We start from the raw sequence: 24,729 nt of genomic DNA, 5'->3' as shown, positions 1-24,729 counted from the left end.
TTCTAGTATCAGCCTGCAAGTGACAAGAGACGCCAGCAGCGGGGCAGCTCCCCCACTCAGTGCCACAGGGAGGGCTAGGCTAAACAGGCCCGCCTCTCTGGGGTCCTGGTCCCCACCCCATCAGGGCCAGGGGCTGCGAACATGTGGACAAGCTCTAGGAGGGCTGCTGGCTGCAGGGCTCCAAGGTCAGGCGGGACCATGGGGGAACAGCAGGGGTCACCAGAGGCCAGGAAACCCTGAGCTCAGCTGGTCAGAACACCACTATGGCCCAAAGATTCCCAGGAGTCAACGTTCCTGAGCTTTCTGGAAACAGGTGAAGAAGGCTCGATAATCATCCTGGAGCCCCCAAGAGTTCTCGTTCCCCCACTGCTGGTCACCAAGAGACCCAGTAGAGGGTGGGTGACGGGCACCGAGGAGCCAGCCAGAGCACCCAGGCCAGGCCCAGGCCCCCACCAGACTCCCTGCACAAGCCCAAATTTGCAAAATGACCAAAACCTGAACCAGAGCTGAAGGCTAGCATGTGCCTGAGCATGGCACACTGTGCAATCACAGAAGCTCTTCTCAGGCTTGCTGTTCATACGAGAGAATGTTCTAGTCGGAAGCCTTGAGGATCTGTTTTGCTTTATAGGGAAGGTACCCTCATAAACACCCCCAAATCAGGTCACAACTCCCAAATGCCCCCAAGCCTGTGCTTGGGGGTCCCTGCAGCTGCTGGGAAGACATACCATGACGTTGCTCTCAAGCATCTCCAGCCCTGGGGTGCCGTTGGCTTGCAGCAGGGTATGGACCACATCCTCGAGCTTGTTCTCCTCCTCAGCAGGAATGCAATACCTGGCAGTGGGGGGATGAGAGCAGAAGGAGAGGAGGCGTGACAACGGCCCTGTGCACAGAACAAGAGCTGAGTCTGCCTCCTGAGTGTAAGAGGGAAAAGCACAGCAGACACTGGCCTGGAGAGCAACCTGGGGCACAGGAGAGGGATTCCAAGCTGGTGTGGGAGGCGGCTCCAGCCCAGGAAGCCAAAGGGAGGCTGGGCAACCCTGCAGCCACTTCAGCACTTGACACAGCAGCTGCCAGCGCGCCCCACTTCACATGGCCACACCGACCAGTCCCCGCGGGCCATGGAGGAGCTTCCACCCAGCCACAGCCAAACCCCGGACCCAGGGACTCAACACATTCTGTCTCGTCTGTATGCAGACCTGCATGGTAAGCCAACTGCCTTCAAAACAAAACCAGATGTTTACAAACTCCTATAATCAGAAGCAGACACATCTGCAGACCCAATTAGCCTTTTGTGAGTGGCCCAAAGCTGCATCCCATCCCACTTACAAAGCCTCTGGGTTGGAATTTTATGCTTTCCCCATAACAAAAGACGTCACAGACACTTAAAAAGGGGCAAGAGGACCAGGATTTGGCACTGTTCATGACTCTCCCTGGGGCCTCCAACATGAACCCCACCCTGCAGCCAGGGCAATCTCAGGAGGGAAAGAGAAGAGAACCCAGCTTATATCAAAACATCAGTGGGAGAAGGAGAGCAGGGGCCAATCTCGCCGACATGCCCGCTGCCCCTACAGGTGGGAGGAGGTGCGTATGCAAGCAGCTGCCAACCTGGGAAGCAGCATAGGCAGCAAGATACACGGAAGATGCTGAACAGATGGGCCAGCACAAGAAGGCTGCCAGGAGGAGGCTGGAGGGTGAGCAAGGGGAGCTCAGAGGTAGCCGGGCAAAGGTGTAACACATGAACCCTTGTGAAGGGAGCTGAGGAAACTGCAGGGAAGCTGAGTGGGGAAAAAAAGGCTGAGCTCAGCCAGCAGAAGGATCACCCACCACCTCACTTCAATACGGGGATGGGAGAGTCTCAGGCAATGTCTTTCTAAATGTCCCAAGGGGCTGACTAGGAGAGCTGCCACCCCCACGTGGGGGTGCACTGCTGGTCCCATACCCGTCAGGAGATAGGTGGCCCCTGCCTACGGCCTCCCCTTCTCTCTCCAGGTCTTGGGGGTGGGGGGTGGCCTGGCCTGCCCGGTGCAAGGAGCTGGCTGCAGTATGGTCCCTGCAAGGCTGAGGCTGCGGCGGGGGGGAGCCTACCTTCCCCAGCACCAGGCTGGCACTGCTGGGGTGGCTGTCCAAGGCAATGCGTCAGCAGGCTGCCACAGGACGGGGGGTGGGGGGGGTGGGGGTGGGGGGGCGGAGACTCTGGCAGCGAGCCACCTCTCCAGTCACCCCCACCAGCCTCTCACGCTGTCACCCCACCTTCCAGCAATCCTGGCAGAGGTGGGCAGGCAGCCTACCCCCAGCACTTTGGTGTCTGTGATGAAACCGTTTGGCTTTGAGGCTAAATCCTCATTTCAGCTGCTAAGTGAAGGCGGCAGCTAGTCACCACATTTAAGTTCCTGTTTTTTTATAATGCTTATGTTATTTCAATGCCAACGTACTCTGTTACTGATTTGTGATTTAAACACAAGGTTTCTAACTTAAATCACATGTTTTAAGAAAAACCACACACCATAAAGTCCTCTGATCATATCACTGCCTTTTTATTCCCTTCAGTGAGGTTCCAGGGATTATTCTTCAAAAGGCCCACAGAATCTCACATTTCACTACTTCTGACTCAATGCTCAAGCAATAAAAATGACCTGCAAGAGCCGACTGTTTTCACCCGAGTACGTCACAGCCCTTTCCTCAGATGATGCAATAACGTGTCCAGCCTCAGGTCGCCGGGTGTGGGCTCCACGACCCCTGTCCAGTGCCTGCCACAGGGCTCTCATGATGGAGGGGTCAACTGCTAACTCTCCCAGAGGCCAAGGTGATGACTCAGGGGAGCAAAACCAACCAGGGGGCTCAGTTCTCCAGGCTCTGGCTGGCCCACCTCAGTGTCTACAACCTGCCTGCCCACCCTCAGACTCCGTGTGTGGGTTTCCTTGTGGGCTGCCCATTCCCCAGCCCTCCCACTTCCCACAGCTTGGCCTGAAAGCAGGAAAACCACAATTAAGAGACTGCTGGAGAACTCTGGTTCCTTGGAGAAAGAACACGAGTTCAAAGACTTTGTTTATTTTAATAAAGAATGCTTAATCACCCCATTAGGACTATAAACACAGTTCCTGAGGGACAGATGCAAAGCCGGTAGACTATGAGACTACAAGACATCTGATCATTTGCAGTAATTTCCCATCTGCCACCATAAACGAAAAAACCAGAGTTCCTAGCCCACCGATAAGGATTCGCTGGAGCTCAGAGTGAATGAAAGATGCCGGGCTTTCACCAGGGCAGAAAGCGTAGCCACTTGCCCACACACACACGCGGGAGGGACAGCACATGTACCTCCAGGCAGCGGGAACAAGGCCTGAGGGTAAAATCCACGTTCTGTGGATGTGGAGACACCAGCTTTACAACTTCGGAAATTAACTGCCCACCTGATCAAACTGACAGCAGCAGGTGGGCCAGCAGAAGGCAGACATGAGTGGAACTAACAGTTAACTTTTTGTGGTAAATTTCTACTGCTTCTTATCCCTAATACGAAACAAACTCTTAGAAAGCAGTAAAAAAAAAAAAAAAAAAAACCCCACAATATCCAACAACAACAAAAAAGATATAAACAGGCAATTCACAAAAGGAATATAAATGAAAAGGGCTCAATCATGCTAACCATCAGGGCAAATTATAATATTCTACTACCTCAAAATATAATCGAGAGAGGTAAGAAATTCCAGGCTCTGAGGAAGCTCTGACAGGAGCAAGGAAAAGTCATCTACCAGGTCAAGTAAGACGTAACAGCAGGAGGCTTTCCCGGCAAGACTGACTTAATGTCTTAATAGTAAACCCCCACCCAAGCCACCAGGACTCGGTGAAAGGACCTGCCAGGAGGACCCTTCCAGGGCTGCAGACAAGGGTGCAGAGGCCCCAGGAACTCACCAAATGCAGTCAGCACCAGTGTGTAAGTAGTCTATGTATGGAAGGTGATTTTGGTCTCGAGACCAGCATGAGGTAGAAAAGACCATGCCAATATTTAGCCAGGGAATAGTCACTCCTAAAACATAAAGGGGGAAAATGTCACTTTAATAAACGAATACAGCAATGATAAAATCACTTTCCTCTCCCCAAACAAGGAGAGAAAGAAACGGAAGACAAACACAGACAAAACTCAGCAAGATAAGGAATTTTCCAATTCCTGATTGCTCTTCAGAAATTAAACCAAGAATACAGACTTTGGCTCACAAATGTAAATGTACATCAGATTGTGAGGGGGTGGACAGCATGGCACCCTGGAGGATGGCTGTGACGCTATCTTTATCCACCCACCCAAGGTACAGAGGGACCAAACCCAAACTGTCTCTGTGCTGGAGGCAGAAAGAAACCAAACACCTCTGCTCAGGGCTTCCCAAGTCGCTGCCTACGAGCAGGTGAGGTGGGGCACAGAGCTCCTCTGTTCTCCAGAGCCAGGTTCCAGGATGCCTTCTCCAGGGACCCATCCTTAGCCACCTCAACCTCGAGCATCCCAGACTTTCCCAAACCATGGATCACTCGTGAGCATATGGAGAACTTATCATTTCAGCCTGGAGTAACCTTAAGGAGTCACAGTGCTGGACAGGCACCCAGCTTTGAAAATCATCAGTTTTGAGGTTCAATGTTCGCCACTAACCTTCTGCCCAGCTTCCAGATCCTGAGATTTGGTTCACCTCTCCACATTTTTACTCACTTTATTAAGTATGATTATGTTTTCTCTCTCCTAAATATCAAAGCTTTCAAGTAGATTCTCTACACCTTAGAACACCTTTCCCTTTGAAGGCTGCCCTGGTTCTAGTCCTCAGTGGAAGACTCATTACAAAGGCTACCCACGGAACCCAGGCACAGGGACACAGAGACAGCACACATGCAGGCGGGCTTACCAGGCACAGCACCGAGGTGACGCAGGATGGACCCTGTGTTATTGGGGAGCACGGTGAGGTTCCATCCATGCCTGCAAAGGGAAACCATGGTCATGTCACAGGCTCATGGGCTGAGCCAGAGTTCTAGAGAGGACACTGACAATTCCCCAGAACTCGCATTCTAGGAAGGTGGAGTCCTGGGACCTGTAGGAACTCTGGACAGGAGAATCCAACTTTACCTTGAGAATGGTTCTGATTTTCCCACAGGGAATCCGCTTCCATGAGTGTTGGTGTCCACTTTCCCACAGTGGACTGCCACATGGCAGTCTTTCTCTTCTACTAGCCTCCAGTACTCTTGCTATGGGGAAGAAGACAGGGCTGGTCAGCATTGATGCTGGACTGTAGCCAGCACAGTTCAATAAACCCCTTCCAGAAGAGAGCCGAGCTTCTGTCCCTCTGAGAGGCTCTAACAGAATGCTAATTAAATAAGCAAACTTAGGAAGGATGCTACAGGCTTCTCACAACCTCTTAGCCTCTAGGTCAAACATCTAGATGGACGTACACATATCCCTCCCCTGCATGTTAGGATCACCAGGAGTTAAAGTAGACACTCACTGCCCAAGCTATGACCAAAGCCTAGGCCAATTAAATCAGAATGGGATGGGAGGGGTTGCAGGGCAGGAGAGGACCCATACACCGGCAGTTTTATAAGCTTCCCAGGTGATTTTAACAAATCTAATCTAAATGAGTTGGTGGGTGAAGAGTGGGTCAGAAATGTGTCTTGCTAATGGGTAAGCAGATGTGCTCCATTTCTCTTTGAGGAAACTTTCCCCTTAGAGGTACTTTTTCCCTTTGTATTCAATTATCATCCCAGAAGCGCTCCATCATCTTTCCCCAATCATGGCAAAACCCAGTAAGCTGGAACCATAAGGAAAGAGCCTAACCAGCATGCCCTCAGCACCACGACAGGAGTGCTGCTAATGACACAAACATGAAGTCCACAAAAAGGGAGCCAGCTTGGCAGTATCAAGGCCCACAAATCAAGAATGAGCCCAGACATCACTAAACAGGTTTCCTGAAACTTAAGGTATTAGGAAGAGACTGGGCAGGGCCCCCCAGATCCTGCCATGCATGCTGCTTCGACTGACAGCAGGTAGGTGAGTCAGTGCAGGGGGAGGGAGGAAGGGATGTCCATCTCCAAGTGGCTGGCAGCCCCGACTGCTGACCATCTCCAAGGGAAGGACGTGGCCTTCTTGGTAAGACCCAAGCACAAGAAACCAGGGAGCCCTAAACTGAAACCTTAGGTTTTACCAAGTCTTTCCATTGGGTTTTAATATTTTACGCAACGACTAAAAGCAAAAGCCAGACTTAACATTCTTTAACAGAAAAGTCAGAGGGAATTAATTCCTGAATAGGAAACTGCAAAATACACTAACTTTTCTTCAAAATATAGATAAACCCCCACACCCTCGGAAAACTTCCACAAGGACAAATATTGTGAAACAGAGTCTTCTCATTCCAGCTCAAGATTGCAGCCCCAAAGAGTTGTGGTGCATCTGACATCCCTAACAAAAAAGGTCACAAGTACTCCAACAGCTGTTGGGGTGGCAGCATGTGCCCCAGAATCAGGACCCAACTGGCACCATGGTTGACAGCGTGTGAGGCAGTGGTGGCCCCTTCATGGTAATTAGAGGTATATGGCTTTGGCGGGGCCAAGGCAGGGGGTCAGGCCACGGCCTGGTGTGCACAGGTGGCATCTGCAGCTACAGAGCTAAGGAGCCTATGCCAATCAGCAGGGACCAAAGGCCTCAAAGGAATGAATGCATAGCCTAAAGCAGGTGATGAATTCATCAAACCAGGAAGGCAGGTTTGACCACCAGAACTGACTTCATGGGCTGCTCTCAGTTACCACCAGGGGGTCTAACACCATACAGAAATGAGGTAACAAGACCAACTGGCGCAGTCTGGCTGGAAGTCCTGGTCTCAGCACTGCATGTCCCACATCAGGGAGACCACTCAAGTCCTGGGTGAAGTAGGACAGCTGGTCACCAGAGTGGTCAGTGTTATGCCTGGAATAAACCCACCTGGGTGGAACCTGAAGGTGGTGGCACACACATATAATTAAAGACAAAAATGAAGAGACCTGATCTCAGTTATATATCAAAGACAACACAGCCGTCCAAATAACCCCCTGCTTCCGGGCAGCTGCCCTTCAACCAGAGAAGCAGTTTGGGTTCTCTTTCTTTAAGGGTATGCTCACCCTGATTCAGTTGGGCAAAAGCGAGTGAGGGAGGTAAACAGATCTCCTCTGTCCTGTGGAAACTCGTGCAACTCCCCCTAATTGGTCTGGGCAAAGAGCTGTTCACTGTCGCTCTAACCTCGTGCTAATCCAAAGAAGAGAGTTGGCAGCAGCACAAAAATGGCAACCTGCCAATCCCATTAAAAACAAAAAAACGCAGAAGAAAATGCACAACTGCGGTTTCAAGGGATTCCAAGCATTCTCCTGCGTAACAGAGGATGGAATGAGACAGCCGCAGGTGGGGGTAGCAGGAGGGCCATCCCAGAGGGCTCAGTCCTTGGACTCTGCACAGCTCACAGCCCTCAGATCTGGGTAAGTCAAGGGGAAGCCAGCAAGGCTTAGTCTCCTCATTACACAGATTTTAACTTTTGAACCAATCTGAGATCAACATAAGTTAGAACTTCTGGATGCTTCCTGGCACACACCCAACACAGAAAATAAACTGAGCCAACGTCCAAGTTCTTCCAGGTCACCGGGAGCTCTCTCCTCCTAACTCCCCAGAGGAAGAATTTGGGTCAATTCCTCACCTCAATTTCAGCTGGTGCCGGTTCCTTGCTGAAGCACATGTTCATGATATTTCTTGCTGTTCGATAAAAAGTTGTTAAAGAAACAGACCTTCCCTGAAAACAAAACAAAATCAGAAGGGTAAAGCTTTTAAGAAACAAAGCTGAATCCTAACCCCAAGTTAAGCCACACCGCTGCCGCTGGCCAGGGCCTCGGTGCTTCCCTGCTGTCAGGGGCCAGTTTGGTTCCTGACTTAATGACGTGCAGACAAGGCAGAAAACACCCTCCACGAAGTATCATCGGGGCCAACAGAAGGTGATGGAAAATGCCACCAAGCAGCAGCACCACTTGAAGCAGAGTGACATCATGCCCTCTGGCAACAGAAAAGCTGATTATCGAGATGCCCGAAGCAGATGTGAGGCATGAGGGCCACTTCTACAGTACTATGTTTTAAACGCATCTTTCATTTTAGGGGAGAAATGGATGTGATACCGAAAGAGAGGCAGAAGTTCAGAATTTAGACCATGTGAGTGAGGGGCAGAAGGCAGGCTGTGAGCAAGGGAGAGAGGAGGAATGGAGGGGGGCCAGCCTTTGGTGGCCTAAGCACCCCTCCCCACCCCACCCCCAACTTCCTCGCCTGTCCAGTGAAGGAGCCAACAGCTTCAAGACTGCAACTGGCTGGGACCAGGGCTCCCAGAAGTAGGGATTTTTCCTTCAGAGAAGCCTGGGGTCCCTTGAAAGTAGAAAATGAGGGTGATTTCCACCCTCTGAGGGTCCTCGCCAACAGGAACTCTGGAAGTTGAGCAGCCTGAGCCTGATCTAAAGACAGCAGGCGCTCCCATTCCCTACTGGCCGAACTCTTTGTACCTCTTTCTACTCCTGGCAGAGAGGCCCCAGTGTACCTGTGGACGTCCGACACCCCTTCCCTGTGCTACTTTTTCCCCAGAAATGCTCACCAGGAACTGCTCACTTTAATAAGATATGTCACTGACTCCTCTAATAGCTGTATCATTTTTTAACTTGGGGGTCCAGTGTTATTCTTAACTATCACAGAGAAAACACATGGCCCCAAAGATCTATTCCTTCCCCCTTCCTTAACCATGGACCTTTGTTCCTTTGTTCCAAAAACATCTACGAAGCACCTATTGTGTATGAAGTCTAGTTCTAATGAATGGAGACAGAGCAATGGACCAAACAGCTAAAACCTCTCCCCTCGTGGAACTAACATTTTGCTGGAGAATAATAGCACTGAGCTGCGAGGTGGCAGGGAGTGGCACAAGGCTGGGGAGTGGCACAAGGCAGAACCTGAGTTACAGTGGCCAGGAAGGCCTTGCTAAATAAGGTGACACTTCTGTTGCCACAGAAAGGTGGAGCCAGAAGGGCTGTAGATTCTTCCTGCTTTTGCATGCGAATGACCTGGTCAGAGCCATCAGCACACAGATGACTGCTTCCTTCTGCTTTTTAACTTTATTAAGGATTAAGTAAGTGGAATCTTATCTATACTACTTCCCTGTGATTCCACACCTGCCCACTATCTTACTCATTACAAATTTAAAATATCACAGGATGAGCTATCAAGCCATAAAATGTCAAGGAGGAACCTGAAATTCATGTCTGTGAAAGAAGCCAGTCTAAAAAGGTTACACATCATATGATTCCAACTATATGACACTCTGGAGAAAGCAAAACTACATAGACAGTTAAAAAAAACAAAAAAAAAGGTTAGTGGTTGCCTAGCATTTGGGGGTAAAGGTCAAGGGATAAATAAGTGAGGTACAGAGGATTTTTAGGATGATGAAACTGTTCTGTGTGATACTGTAATGGTGCATGCCTGTCAATTTTGCATTTGTCAAAATCAAAGAACTATACAGAGAGTGAACTTCAACGTAAATTATGGACTAACATTCTTACTAACTAAAGAATGTTATCAATATCAGTTCATTAATTTTAACAAATATACCACACTAGTACAGGAAAGTAATAGAAGGGGAAACTCTGTGTGTGAGTGGGTGGGGAGTATATGGGAAGTTCTCTACTACCTGCCCAATTTTTCTGTAAATCTAAAACTTCTAAAAAAAAAAACCTCAAAATTAAAAAAAAAAATCATAGGCAAGACCCAATTTTGCATTAACTAAGGCTAAGGGTGGTAGTTATAGTGCCCAAAATTCAAGGAGATACTCTTACTTGAGTACACCCCTCCTCATAGAACCGTAAATAAAATATAATCAGATTTGAAAATCTCATTTCATACTTTGACAGTTCAGAGTCACAGGATTTAACAACTAACAGTATAAGAAGCTGCCTTAGGCAAACATTTGGGAAACACCTGAAAAGGGCTCCAGATTTTACAGTACATGAGTTTCTTCCCTTTTCATGAAAATATTTAAAATTTCAAACAGGACCGCTATCATCAAGCTGGAGACAACCATTCTCCAACCCACAGCAACACTGGGCAATGCTAAAAGAATATCAAAGCAAAAAAAAAAAAAAAAAAACATTTATGCAAAGGAGACATTTGCTAGGTCTAATAATAGAAAAACATCTATTTAGGAAGGTAGGATATGTCTTTCCAGAAAAGATAAAAGGGCTAAAGCCTAGGAGGAAAATGAGAAGTGTGGCCAAGGGCAGCTAGTGTGGGTTCTGGCCCTGGACGCAAATCCAAGAGGCAGAACTAAGGAGCCAAGTCAATGATTTCCCTTTTTATTTTTGAGTAGTCATGAAGTCAGGTACTCAGAAAACCAAGCCCTGTAACTACTTAAGGACAGGGCGAGAACCTGCAGCGATGGGGAGCCTGGTCACCAGCTGTACCCCTACAGAGGCTCAGTTCTCAGGAAGGGTATGGAGTGAGGTTCACACTTGTGAGGGCCACTGAGCCCTCCCCAAAGAAAACCTTCCTCTAATAAATCCAAAAAGGGAAACCCTGGAGTGAAGTCTGTGCCTCCCCTCCAAGCTCAGCAAATTCAGCAGAGACCTCTACTTCGAGGTCATAGATGGGGCCTCCATGCTGTGCTCCTGGCCTCCTGCTCCATGCTTGCAGCAGGGGAGGGAAACAGCCCCACCTCAGCACTGAGCCAGATGGCAGTGCTACCATCACAGCTGCACAGCAAGGAAGGCGTGCACAGATCAAAACAGTGCCAAGCCATGACGGCAAAGAGCGTTGACACTACTTCATTTCACTTTTTGGAGGAAGAACTCTTCTCAGGATGGCTGGCGCTGCCGCAAGATTTGGCAGAACCCAGGAAAACACTGTATGTGTTTCAATTTGGAAGAGGTTCTCTTCTTTCACCCATCCCCTCCTCAGTGCCTCAGTGGTGACATCTGCTTTGAGGGCTTCATTGGGGACTACTGTTTTCTATATAAAGGGGCTGGCAAGGCTGGGGTTGGGGTTGGGGCTGTGAAAAGCTATGTGGAGGGGAAGAAATGGAGCCCTGGAAGGGTCCCGTCAGTCACTGCTTGAGAAACCCCAGGCTACTTCTGGGAAGCTCTCGGCTACCCAGGACAAGGCAAGCTGTGCACAGGGAGGAACTCCAGGTCTGCGTGGGCAAGTGGCTCGCCCTAGGCCCAGAGCTCAGGAGTCCTGACCACAGGCCACCCAGATTCCTTGTACTGAGCGTGGCATTTAACCAGGAGGATTCCCACATGCTTCCTCGGCCCAGGTCAGGACCACCAACGCATGTAACACAACAGCCAGCCACCTCCTCGCTCTAGCAGGGCACTTGAGGACACCAGTCACAGGCACCCCTTGATGCCATTCCATCCCCTATTCCAGCAGCCTGGGGTGGGTAGGGAGAGAATAAGGCTGCTGTGGCAGCTGTGGCTGCCAAAGAACCCAACTTCAAGCAGGAGGCCCCTACCTTATATATACACTTATGGAAGTCATTGAGGACCCCTTTATCCTCCTCCTCCTCCTTGACCACTTCCTTTTCCTGAGCAAAGAGTCGCCGCCTGCCCGTCTTGAGCTGGGTCTGGCCCACCTCCTTGAGCTTGCTGCGGAAGCCATTCCTGTGGGCCACGCCATTGATGAGCCCATTCTTGGGCTCGAAGCGGGGCAGGGAGTGGAACTTGTTGTGGCTGTCCTCGGTATGGCCCTCCAGGGGCCCCTTCCGCTTCTCCAGACTCTCCTTCTCCATCAGCACCTCCTTCTCCAGCCTCCGGTGCTCCTCAGGCGAGAGAGAGTCGTAGGACAGCAGGTACTGGCAATAGGCCTCCTGGAGCTTGGCCAGCCGGTCCTGGGCAGTTTTGGGGATGCGCAGCATGTCCGCTAGTTTGTTCCATTTTTTGAGGTCAGTCACTTGCTGCATGCCGCCCATCTCGTTAATCAGCCGGAAAAAGCAGGCCAGGTCGAGCTCACAGCCTCCTGGGATGATGAGCAGCATAACAAGGGCAGGGGAGGAAAGCACAGGAAATGGCTGGTTAAAAGGAGAGTCTAAAAGTAAAAAGATAGTGACAAACATTTCATAAAGTCCATGGTGTGCCAGGACACTTCCAGGTTCTGGAAATGATTTCCATGCACAGAGAGCTTAATGTTGTACAGAGGCAAATGTTACACAATGGTTTGGTGGTGGCCCAGTGCTGTGAAGATAAAGCAGATTAAGTGACTTAGACTACCATTTTAGGTAGGGTAGTAAGGGAAGATGTCCCTGAGAAGGTGACACTGAAGCAGAGGCATGGATGAAAGGAGAACGCAAGTCAGGCAGATACAGGGGGAGGAACATTACAGACCCTTGGAATCCTGTGCACAGCATGCGCACCGCCAGACCAGCCAGCCCTCCTGCGGCTCCTCAAGGCAGGACAGGGAGTAGGTACTCACTGGTGAAGATGGGGCAGGGCCTGGTCTACAGGGAGTAGGTACTCACTGGTGAAGATGGGGCAGAACTGGCCCAACACGCACTCGGCACCAGTTGGGCCAGTTCTGACACTGGTAACCTCATGCACACACCATGGGCTCCGCTGTGTGGGGATGTTTGTGAACAAGTGAGCAGCAGGAAAGGAACTAGGGTCAGAGATTCCATGATGCACTCATGATCTGTCAGAGCCCCAGGCAGGGCACGTCAGGCCTCAAATGTCATTCAGGGGCTCTTCCAGAGGCTGAGGGGACTGGCCTGCCTTATGCAGGAAGAGAATAAAGCGAGTCCCACAAACATGCCAGAGCAGCTGAAACTAGAGTTCACACTGGAAAGGAGGAAATTCAGTAGCACTTTCAATGTCCACAGTGTTCAGAGCGAGTTATTTCAGGGAATCAACGCCTACTAACATCACAGTCATTTACAGAGAGGACACCAATGCATGGCAGCCAGGATTGGCTCTCTGGGGGCACCCCCACCCCTCAAAACCCATGTTCTGTACATGCTTCCACTGCACAGAGAACTGAAAGGTAGGAGAGCACACAGATGCACAAATGCAAAAGGACATCCATTCTGGTGGATTCTGGAAAATTCTATTAAAATTCTGAAGTTCTTTCCACTGCTGGATGGCTGAAGTCAGACCCAGAGGCCCGAGACCTCGATGGGCAACACAGCAAGTCAGTTAACTTTTATTAGGGTGCCAAAACGCTTCCCACTCTTATGTGAGGGCAAAGAGAAAAAACTCTGACAGTGAAGCATCTACTTTGGCTTCTGGTGCTATACAAAGGAGTCAAGGTTAAAAGAAAAACTACTCTGAAAAACGAGTCACTGGCTGCCATCATGATGTCATCTGTGTGCCTCATCTGTCCACAGCCAGGTCCCCGTCATCGAGCAGGCAGGGGACCTTGGGACCTTCTTCTCCCTCACTGGCTTAGGCTGGGCTGGCTCAGGAGCCCAGAGTCTCACAAGGCACAGGCAACAACACGCCCGGCCTGTTGGGCCAGCATGGCAGGAGGGCGCCTGCAGACGGACCTGCCAGGTCCGCTCCTGGCAAGAAGCCTCAAACCAGGAATGCTTTCAAACCCAGCTATTTGCAGGAAGAATCAGCCCTGCCAGCCACCTGTTGAGGGGACGAATGAAATCCCCATTTTGCCAGGTAACATATCTTCCTGCCAATTTTTGACACTTAAATGACAGTTACATATCTCCTTGCCTTTGAAACACCTGGACCTCCAAAACGGAGGAGGGTACACTCCTCATTTCCCTTCACTGGTCTGAGGCTGAAAGGAAAGGGTACAACACACAGTCTCAAAAGGAACTTCCCCCATCCCCACCCCCAAAGAATCTACTCATCAGTCCGATGAAGAGCTATCCCAGAGGCAAAAGAACTGACAGAGGAGAAGGAAAGGAGGCCCAGGGAAGGAGTTTTAAGGGGGCTTGGCCTGGGGACCTCCACATTGAGTAGCAAGGGTTATTCCCCTGTCAAGACACAGCTGCTAAAGAACTCAACAAGGTAAGATTTCCAACTGTACCAATCACTGCTGCACCTGGTTCAGAAAGAAATTTAAACACAACCCTTGTTCCGTAAAATAAAAACAAGGAGGATGGAGAGATAGGATGAGGCAAAGAAGAGGCAAGGGGGAGACAGGCTGATGTTTACGAGGGGCCGTCTCCTCTTGTCTCCTCTGAATGCCATTAGGAACCAAGCTGAGACTCTCATGGGGTCCCGGGCAGCAGATGCCCATGACAGCACAGCTGGAGAGAGCACAGGTCCTTGACATCAAGTGGAAGGCCACCCAAAATCTACTTCCATCAATATCAACTCCCCTCCTACCACAAACGACACACAGACCTGGAACAAGCGGGGGCTTCAGACTCCATCTGAATAAAGCCAAAGAGCTGCTCCTGTGAAACTGGAGCAAAAACCTGGCAGGGGCAGGCTCAAAAACGAAATTGCCAGAATCTGACAAGAAGGGGGAGTGCACAGACTGCACCTCACTGTAGGTGCAGGCAGCCTTACCTATGAGAGGGAGCTCATCCATGGTTATGCCCTGAGATTTGAGGTGCTTCTTGATGCAGGCCAGCCGCTGCACGTTGGGGCCCCAGCGCCGGCCCAGCTTGTGGATGTGCTGAATCTGCGTCACGAAGCGCATCTCATCATTGAGCTTGCACTCGGGCCTCCAGTCCGGAGGGGGGATCACCCTGCACATCCCATACTTCTCTACCTGAGCACGGACCGACTCAATATAAATCAGCGGGTCGTGGAACTCCTTGGCAGATGGCCTGAGGACGGGGATCTCGTCCATCGCTGCCCAGCCCAACCTGCTGTTCCCCTTTTCGTGCTTTCCCGATGCGTCATGTGGCTTGTGCAAGGACTCAGTTTGCGAGGTAGAACGATTTTCACAGGAGGCGCTTTCTGCTTTGCCGTGTGCTTGTCTGCCTGGCGTGCTCTTCCCAGCCGTGGCCCTCTTCGGCCGGTTCCTTTCCAGACTTCTCTCTGGCACTTCCTTTTTCACGTGTCCATTCAGCAGAGGCTTCTCTGCTGGGATCGCGGCTACTGCCACCGCAGCCTTTTTGCTGGGGGCTTCAGTGCAGCCGGCCACCCCTTTCATCTTCTTGGGGGGTGACTGTGGCTTCTCCGCCTGGTGTGCCTCTTCCAGTCTCCTCTTAGAATTCCGCAGCCCTTCCCTCAGCTGCCGCCCCCCCACCTCCTTAGTGCATGACTTTGGGTTCAACCTGCCGCTGGCCTTGACACCATGGGCGGCAGGCCCGGTGGACTTGGACGCCCCTCCGAGGGATAGCACCTGTTTGCGGGTTTTTGCATTGCTACTTTCAGTTTTCCCTGAGATTGTGTGGTTGACAGCTGAACTGGGCTTGTGGTGACTGAGTTTGGTTTCCTTGACCAGTTCCCTCTTGGCTTTGGTGTATGTGACGGTCCCCTTGGTCACCGTTGCAGTGTACTTCACAGTTTTGGACGGTGAAGGTCTGACTTCTCGCATCTTTTTGGCACTGGTTGCACTTGCACCCAGAGAGGACATTCGAGTGACTCCATTGACCTTAGAAACCTGGGGAGGCAGCAGGAGAAGCAAAGGAAAACGGCAAAATTAGTACTTGTCAGGATGGCGCCTGCCCCACCTTCAAAAAGGTAACTTGGACAAAAAAGAGGCAGCTGCTTGTTTTTGACGAGAAGAGATATGGGTTAAAAGCAATGGCAAAGGCAAACAAAATAAACACTTGGGAATGAAACCTCTTCAGTGTTCTAGTACTACTAATCACTTATTTTGCACAAAAAGACCCAGGCTGGCACAAAATTTTGCAGTTGAGTTTCCAGGTACATTTTAACATTAACATTTGTTCCCAAGGCCCTTGGAGGAAATCTGTTGCACAACGAGGACCCCACCATGTGCCTACCACTCAGTTTCACAGGTTTACAAGAGTTTATGATAGTAAGATCTTGCACAATTGGGGGCAAAAAATACAGATTCCTCTTCCAAAAAAAGATATGTTTGGCATTCTTTGTGTTCTCTGCATACAGCATAATATACCCAAAGAAATTTAAAATCCATGTGTAGTAAAAAATATAATCAAAAGCAAAACGTAATAGAAAAACACAACTATCAAGTTTGGCTCAGATGCAGGGTCCTAGCCCAAGCCAAGAGGTGTGGCTTCAAACTGCCAGCATCTGTTGTGTTTGTACCTTTGAAACTGGGTCCTATAAAATGCCTCACCAGACTTACGATGGATTTGTCTGATCTTCTGGGTAAAGAAAAAACTTCATGGCCCTCTTCTGCATACATGGCTCCTGTTTCCCCGCCTCCCCCCCAACAAAATTCCATTTTGGTTCGATGTGATGTGCCTAAACAGAAACATCTCCACACTGGCAACCTTACAGCACAACAGCTTGTAATTTTTTGACATGTAAAAATCAACCTGATTTATAATGAGAAGTTGTTTAAGTGCAGAAATGCATTAACTTCAAAACCAGAGCCATCATGGGCCATAATGGGGGCTGATGGGCTGGCTGGTTTCAGGGTAGACAGCCCCTCCCGACTCTGCAAGGATCCACTGCCAGGTGAACCTGGACAAGTGATTTAACCTCTCAGGTGATCAACGCCTCGTCTGTGACATGAGTTCAGAATCAGGGGTGAAATACATAAGCCCCACAACCAGGAATATGGACAGTTAGCATCAATGAAAAACAAAAACATCAAACTTTCCTGCAGGTATCCACATCTGTGGTTCTCAAACTTGAGCAGACCTCGGAGACATTTCTAGGCCATACCTCCTGAGGTCTGCAGTGGGGTCTTAGGATTGTGCATTTCTAACATAGGAATGCTGATGCTGCTGGCCTGGAGACCACACCTGATTAACTACTGAGCCAAATTCCCACCTTCCAGTAGGTGGTTTTGAGGACAGAAAAAGGAAAGACATCTGAAAGACCTGCATTTCTCTATATACATGAAACAAAGCCATAAATGCAAAACTCTCTTTTACAGACCAAGCCAAGGGTGCTGAGTGATCCAGGTTTGCCAGGGAGTCTGCTTGGGCTTTCAGCCTTGGTGCTGCCCAATGCCTGGAGCAAGCAGGATCCTTTACCCCGTAAGAGAGACTGAATGAAGGCCTAGAATTTACATCCTTTACCCTAAACTGTTAGCCACCCTACAAAGAAAAAGACTGAGAGCATCAGATGGGAAAGCGAGCGAGGAACCACTGGAACACATGATGGCAAATGGGGGCGGGAGGTGGGCGTTGCGGAGGGTAACAGTTTGGTAACAATGAATTTTAAACAATTTTATAAAATCAGGGGTGCGAGCAGAGACGATTTTCTGTATTATCACTAAGTTGGAATACGCGATATGGTGCAGAATACAAACACCTTTTGTGTTTAATGCTCTTTCTGTTGACTCAAACCAAACCATTAAGAAAAACAAAAGCACCAGTAAAATCCTGCCACAGTTGATAGATTTTTTTTTTCTCACGGAACCGCTGGAAAGGGAGGTACACACGGATGCCTCCCAGTCATCCAGAATCTTCAGAGCAGGATTTCCAGATAAAGGAAAACACCTTTTAAAGCTCAATCCTTTAACCATTTAGGGCACAACTTCTTCCAAAAGTATACCCATTTCACCCTGAAACCACACAATGGGGTGGGGGTCTGATCTCTTCTGGATGTGAAAATGGCACACCCCAGGCAGTGCTACACGCCACTATCTTCCACTGACAGATGGTGCAGCTTCCTACCGAGGTTCAAGTCAGTGCTTCTCAAACTCAGGGAAACTTTTAAAAAATGTACATCCCCTAATCCCACCCCCCACAGGTTCTGCTTTAGTTGATAAGGGGTTTTGACTAGCTGCCAGAAAACCTGTCCCTGCCCTTCTTCAACATCATGGGGGTGGGATGCAGGAGCACAAGCAGAGAAATTCCAAATCTCTTATATTCTCTCTCAAATAAGAGTGGTTCCAGCTGGTCTGGCTTCTTGGGGCTCCTGAACTCCTGCTGGCTGTATGGCTGCAAGGTGAATGCTCTGTATGATAGAACACTACATAAGTATTTCACTATTTTCAATGGCAGGAGGTTCAGCTTACATTTACATATTTTTTGAAACTGAAGTATTGCTTATTGCCAAGATATACAGCCAAACTAACTTGTTCTATTCACTTTCTTTCTTGCTGCATTATAAGTTGTCTTCAAAAGTGTCTATCCAGGGTGGTGCAATGGTGGCTCAGCAGGCAGAATTCTCTCCTGCTGTGCTGGAAGACTTGGGTTCAATTCTCGGTGCCTGACCATGTTAAAAAAAAAAAAAAAAGTGTCTATCCAAATCTTGTCCCTGTGTGTCCATAACAAGACTGAAGACTAAACATGGCTCTCCTAGCAACCCAACACATGCAATGAACTTTACAGAGAAATAAACAATGAAGATTGGAAAGGGCATGTTTCATGGACCTTATTATCTCTCCCCACCTAAAAGCCCACCCAAGTGCCTGCCTTAGCCTAGAGATCACAAAGAAGGTGACAAGGTAACAGAGGAATCCATCTGTCTCACACACTAGGCCATGTGTCCTAAAGGGAAGGGTAAAGCAGAACTCATGACCCAGCCAGTTCCACTGCTTCACCCCAGACCCCCCCAAAACAAAGATGCCCATTCCATGGCCTGGACTTGTCTCTAGGAGACCAATGTTCAGCAGGTACCAAATAAAGTAAAGTAACGAAGGAAGACATGTTCTTGCCCTGCTCCCATGGATCTCCCCCGAACCACCACCATTATTTAAAACCACATCAACTGAGCCTCAGCTAACCGCTCAGTCCACAAGACCAGCTCACCCCACTGGATGGGAGGTTGCCTGGCGTCACTGTATGTCATCCGGAGGCAGTACTTACCCTGAGCACAGGAGATAGAATTTGTTTTACTGACTGGAGAATCAACACAAAGGGGCTTAGGGCAGAAGCCTCTAATGCACAAGATACATGCTTTAGCTGAGCAAACTTTATGTAGAATCTTCGAATTGCATTTCTCTCAGTTCTGGTATTGACTTCTAATTTTGCATCCCAACTTTATACATTTCTACCAGGTGCCCAACTCTGCTGAAAGTGAGGTGTCTGCGATCATACTCCCTGGCCCACAATGACCACATCTGCCACTCACATCCTGGATTATCTGGGCACACAGCATGAAGTTGTACTCCGAGGAGACTGAAGGTTGTCAAAAGCCTCTAGTCATTTCTGGAGACCTGGACAGGATGCCTGGACTTCAGTGAAAATTGCTCAGGAGCAGAGCTAACGGATACCCCCTTACACCCAGTTACCTCCCCGTTAACCACACCCTAGACCACCTCATCGGGAGCATCAGCGACCGAAAGCCACCACCTACAACATGGAGGCTACCCGCTGCTCCCACCTAAAGCTGAAAAACAGCAGAAGCAGAAATCACATGTTCAGAGAAGCAAGTAAGATTTCATTTAGTTCAACATGGAAGGCTGAGAACTGAGGACATACAACTAAAGTCAACACCTTCTTCTTGGGGAAGAAAATAAGGGGAGGGATATGAAATCTCCCAGAATATCAGGCATCCTTTCTTGCATTTTTAAATAGAAATTTCATTTGAAGGAAAAAAAAAAGCACCCAGTATATATACAACATAGCAACGTGCTTAGTCTGAGGATATAAAATTCTCCCCCCCCACCCTGTTTTTTTCTGCATCACCTCTAAGACCTGAGGTACGAAAAAACCTGAGATGACAAAATGAAAAGGAATAATACACACTTCCAAGGCAGTCCAGAAGATGAGAAATACCACAACAATGTTTGCCAAAAACTTAGTGAAAATACTTTGGCCACCAAACATTGTATTTTTAATTGCCCTCGATTCAGATCCCAATTGCCTAGTCAAGTTCCCTTATCCCACTAGAGGGAGCCATTGAGCTGATGCCTCCAGCCTACATTTTCAAAACGGACAAGAACAGGGAGTGAGCACCATAGTTACTTTGGGTAACTTTCCTTTTGTCTTTACTTGCAATTAGACTGTACACCTTGAATTAAAGAAAACAGAAGCTCCTAAAATGAACCCCACCGGATAGGGAAGGGAGCAAATTAGGGAAGGGGAAGGAAGGACAGCTGGTGTGGCAGGCCCTTTCCTTAGGAAAAAGGTAAAGACTTCATTTACCAAAACAGCAAAACAGGAAGGTTAAGACCAAGCCTAACGATCTCTAAAAAGAAAACCCGGATGGGGCTGAGATGGGGGTAGGGCTGGGATATCTTTTCACAACACCGGCTCCCACTCCCAGAAACTTAACTGAATCAGAAGTAACACACTCACGTGCAGTTCAAACTGCAGGCATAATCTGATGAGAAACAGAATAATCCCTTAAACATTTCTATAGCTAAGGCTGATTTTCTGACATTTTCCTCTGAATATTCATATTTCATTTTCCAGAATAGTATACCAATTTTTGGTTTGAGCAGAACTTCAATTCAACTCCACCTCTCTGAATCTTAGAGACCAGGTCTTTTCCGCAACCCCCTGGACATTTTCATGGGAAAACCCATTTTCTCAAAGGTAACAAAACTGAGCCGATCATCTTTCTACTAAGCGTGCCTGTTGCTTGTCCATTGGAGTATATAATCTTCCATCTTCAAGGTATAGCTCAGCCTTGGGGCAACAAATAAGAACAGGTAAATACATTCAATGCTGCTTTCCCACATCCTGGCATACAGACCACACAAGTTTCTATATGAGTAAAAACCCCTCATTTCTCTTCTGGAAAACTACCATTTCTAAAGCCCTCTCTTTGGGTGTAAGAGACTTTGGTTCACCACTCTGAATTTGGTACTGTCTTTTACTGCATACAAACAGAACTACTATCTTACATCATTACCTACTTTATTTGACACCTATCACATACCCACATTATAATCCAGGGCCAGTGGCAGATGCCTCACCCATAACACCAGGGCCACCCACAGGACTAACTTTCTACGACAGAGAGAGTACACTGATTATTATAAAGAGGGCTGAAAGGCCCTTTGCACTTAGAAATGGCATATGGGAAGTGCACGTTCAAGTTTTCTAAGTCTAGCTCCTTTATAAAGCACTAGAACTTTCATACTGCAGTATCAAGGTAACAGGGCAGGGACTCTTCTGGCTCTTCTAAGCATTAACAGTTCAGCAGAGCAAGAAGTTACCCACTGCTCAGCACCATCTCCTATTATTGTACCATCAACCTCGCCCATCCAAATTTCATGCAATTTATCCTCTTCTGTAACACAGATATAAAAAAAATAAATCATATTTGAAATTAAAGACCAGAGGATCCTTTGTGCCCCTCTTTCATGCTGTTGAAAAGACAAAAGGTCAGATTCTAATCATTTGCATCAACCAGCTACAAAGGAATCTCCAACTTGCTTTTATTGACCTTATTTTCTGACTACCTAACTAATGGGATTTGATGGATTCAAAATTATCCTTTCATTTCTCACTAGGTCCCCGCAAGAGGAGCTAGCATTATTGGCTCCAAATGAACAGCAGGGCCCAGAAAGGTTAACTATCACTTCTAAAGTCTCTGAGAGGGTCACTGACTGAGCCAAACTAGAACCAGGACCCCAAGTTCATCCCATCAGGGTGGATTAGGCTGGGGAGGGAGGGGAGAAGTGAGTGGGGGAGGAAGGCAGGTGGAACTGAGTGAGTTAGGGAAGAGAGTGAGGGAGGAAATATGTCACTGTTATCATCTGCCTGTCTGATTTCAAGTCCATTTAGTGCCCTGATTCACTTATAGGACATAAACTGAAAAGACTCTAACAAGAAAGTCTATACTGTATCTACATTTCTATCATTTTAAAAAAAGACAATGGGATACATAATACTGGCCGGGATCTAGTACTTGAGGAAAAAATGCTCCAAAGGACATTACTGGGCATATAAAAAAGTTGAAGTACAGACTGTAAGCTTTATAACAATGTGAAATTTCTTGAACTTGATAACTGCACTTCAGGTAGACATTTAAGTGAATTCATTTAAGTGAATTTAAGTGAATTCATTTAAGTGAATAGCCTTCTTCTAGGAAATATATGTGGCAGTGTTCAAGGAGCTTGATGAATATAACCTACTCTCAAGTGTTTAAAAATAGCCAAGTTGATAGATGGATAGAATGGTATGGCAGAACAGCAAGATGTTAAAACTGATGACCATGCATGGAGGGGTTATAGAAGTTGTTGGTTTTTTTTTTTTTAGTTTATTTCACACCTGCCCTAAGTTTGAAATTATCTTTAAATAAGTTTAAGAAAAATAAAAATCTCCAAGCTCAGTAGATTTAAATATGGAGTGAGGACAGGGATCAAGCACTACCTCCTTACTGTCAAGGACAGGGCACCTGACCAGAAACAAACACCCTGCCCGTGAGCTCTAGACACCTACCTCCATTCTACACTCTACCTTTCAGTGCTGGGAGAAGTCACTGGACAAGGATACGGACTTGTGACAGCAATCAAGACCAAGCTGCAAACTGTTCTATAAGAACTGCCCCAAGAAGACCTGTGCTATCTAATGTGACCTGACACGGGGACGTGCAGAACAGGCAGGCAGACGCAAGAAGGTCAAGGTATGGCAAGACACGAGGCACTTTGCTGACCCCAAGGCCCAGGACTCACCACTGAACCGAAGGCTGCCCAGCACCACAGCAGCACACATGCCCATGGAACTCTTCTGCTGAAAAGTTTGGGGAGTAACATGCTACCATGTCATGTAAAAAAAAACAATTCACAAATATCCAAGATCATCCTCGGATGACATGCCACATTTGGCAGCCCTGTTTAAAGGTCTAAGTTATTTGCTCTTTGAAAAACCTGTGCTCTGTCCTGGAAAATAAAACAACCGTGTTTTCCCCTTTATAAGTCATCTGGTACCCAAGGTGGGTGGGGTCAAGAAGGGGTAATGGAAAGACACAGAGTTCCAGCCCTTATGATACATTCCAAAATCACAAGAGATTCAACAGATGATGGAATGTAGTGAATTTCGTGCACATACGGGGATGGTTGAATGTAAGTTCGCCAACTGCCAAGCTCTACTAAGCCCTCACAGGAGGAAAGGTTGTGTGCAAATGCACATTCGAGCAAAGGTTATGTTTCTCTCTCACTTTCTCACCTCTAAGCATCATTTCCTGGAATCTCGACCCCTCAAACTATGGATTGATTAAGGCTATGATTCACATTTTCCCTTCCATCAAAGTGGGGAAACAGGGAGGTGGCATTCAGCAAATACACAGGACAGGGCAGGGCCTTACTTGTTTCCGTAAGTCCTGAGCCGATCGATGCAGAGGGGGGTGGTGGTGGTTAGCAGCGAGCCCCTTGGTTGAGGAGCCGGTGGAGGAGGCCGCGGGGGGATGGCTCGCTGCAGCCTGCTCCCTCCGGCCATCAGCCCGGTGATCGCTGTGCTTCTCCTTCCCGGGAGTGGCCTCTTTGCTTTTGTGTTTTTGCACAGGTTCTTTCTCCCGGGAACACCTGCTGGAACCATTGAAAACTAGAAAGAGAGAAGAAAAGAAGAATAAAGCCACATTTAGTACACAGCCACCACATGCCAGCCAAACTTCCATGAGATAAAAAGAATACTGGCCAACCATCAAGTATCTGGAATTCTTCAGAGAAACCCCAAATCAAAAGAAAACCACCACTAAAATACAAACACCTAGAGACAAAAAGTCATAAATCATCCTAAGAATTATTTGCTTTGGCTGAATTTCAATGGAAAAATACATTTTAAAAATCAATTAAACAAAAAATCCCAGGAAACCCTCAGAATATCAATACATCTTAAACAAAAAAGAGAGGAGTTAACATAGGAAAATAACAGTCATTTCCTCAGATTTAAAAGTGATATGTGGGCCGCGGTGGCTCAGCGGGCAAGAGTGCTTGCCTGCCATGCCGGAGGACCCCGGTTCGATTCCCGGCCCCAGCCCATGTAAAAAACAAACAAACAAACAAAATATAATAAAATAAGAAAACGTTTAAAGATGTTTCCCTTTCTTCCTCCCTTCCTTCCTTCCATCCTTCCTTCCTTCTCTGTCTTTCTTTCTTTCCTTCCCTTCCTCCCTCTCTCTTAAAAAAAAAAAAAAAAGTGATATGTTTTGAGAACTTCCGGGAAGATACTGACTAGAAAGGCTCAAGATCAGCTCTGCTCCACGGAAAGGTTGGAGAAGAGATAGGAAGGCAACTGAGGTGGCGATTTGGGAGTGCAGCTGACCTGGGAGAGCCTTCTGCACCACATGCAGCAGCCCTGGTTGCAGCGGCCAAAGAACTGAGAGGCAGAAAGCTGGAGCCTGGAGAGGAGCCCGCGGGACTGCACGGACTGGAGCACAGGACTAGGAAGTAAATCAGGCCGGGTACCTTTGGCACACTACCCTCAACAGTGCAGCCCATGACAGCGACTCACCCCACAACCCACGCACCTGAACCCCATCACCCGCTCCTATTTCCCATACTCCAAGCGACCGCACACCACCAGCCCCAATGCAAGTACTTGCCCCCCACCCCTACCACAAGTGTAGCCCAAACCACCTCTTCTGCACCCCTTCCAAGCACTACCTCCCCCTCCCTCCCTGTTCCCTGCAAGCTGTTGCCAGCACATAAAGGTTGCGGGCACTAACCTCCATACCTAGGGTACCCCCGTCCCCAATGCCACAATGTCATACAGCCTCACCCTGCCTCCCTGAGCTCAGCGCATCCCTTTACGGCCC

General features: G+C 48.3%; 1 protein-coding gene across 2 annotated transcripts in view; it reads right to left on the bottom strand.

The window, feature by feature from the left end:
- JARID2 (jumonji and AT-rich interaction domain containing 2) overlaps positions 1-24,729 on the bottom strand; it is a 272,180-nt gene that overhangs the window by 11,802 nt on the left and 235,649 nt on the right. For both annotated transcript variants that reach the window (XM_077143746.1, XM_077143747.1), the window contains 8 exons: positions 23,281-23,516; positions 14,530-15,574; positions 11,520-12,022; positions 7,689-7,781; positions 5,102-5,220; positions 4,884-4,954; positions 3,910-4,024; positions 726-831 (listed from right to left, as the gene is read on the bottom strand). In XM_077143746.1, coding sequence (XP_076999861.1) covers positions 726-831; positions 3,910-4,024; positions 4,884-4,954; positions 5,102-5,220; positions 7,689-7,781; positions 11,520-12,022; positions 14,530-15,574; positions 23,281-23,516 — 2,288 coding nt within the window. The remainder of the gene's footprint in view (positions 1-725; positions 832-3,909; positions 4,025-4,883; positions 4,955-5,101; positions 5,221-7,688; positions 7,782-11,519; positions 12,023-14,529; positions 15,575-23,280; positions 23,517-24,729) is intronic.

This window comes from Tamandua tetradactyla, chromosome 25, assembly GCF_023851605.1.
Source record: "Tamandua tetradactyla isolate mTamTet1 chromosome 25, mTamTet1.pri, whole genome shotgun sequence".
NCBI classification, from domain to species: Eukaryota; Metazoa; Chordata; class Mammalia; order Pilosa; family Myrmecophagidae; genus Tamandua; species Tamandua tetradactyla.
This window is presented reverse-complemented; position numbering and strand designations above follow the sequence as displayed.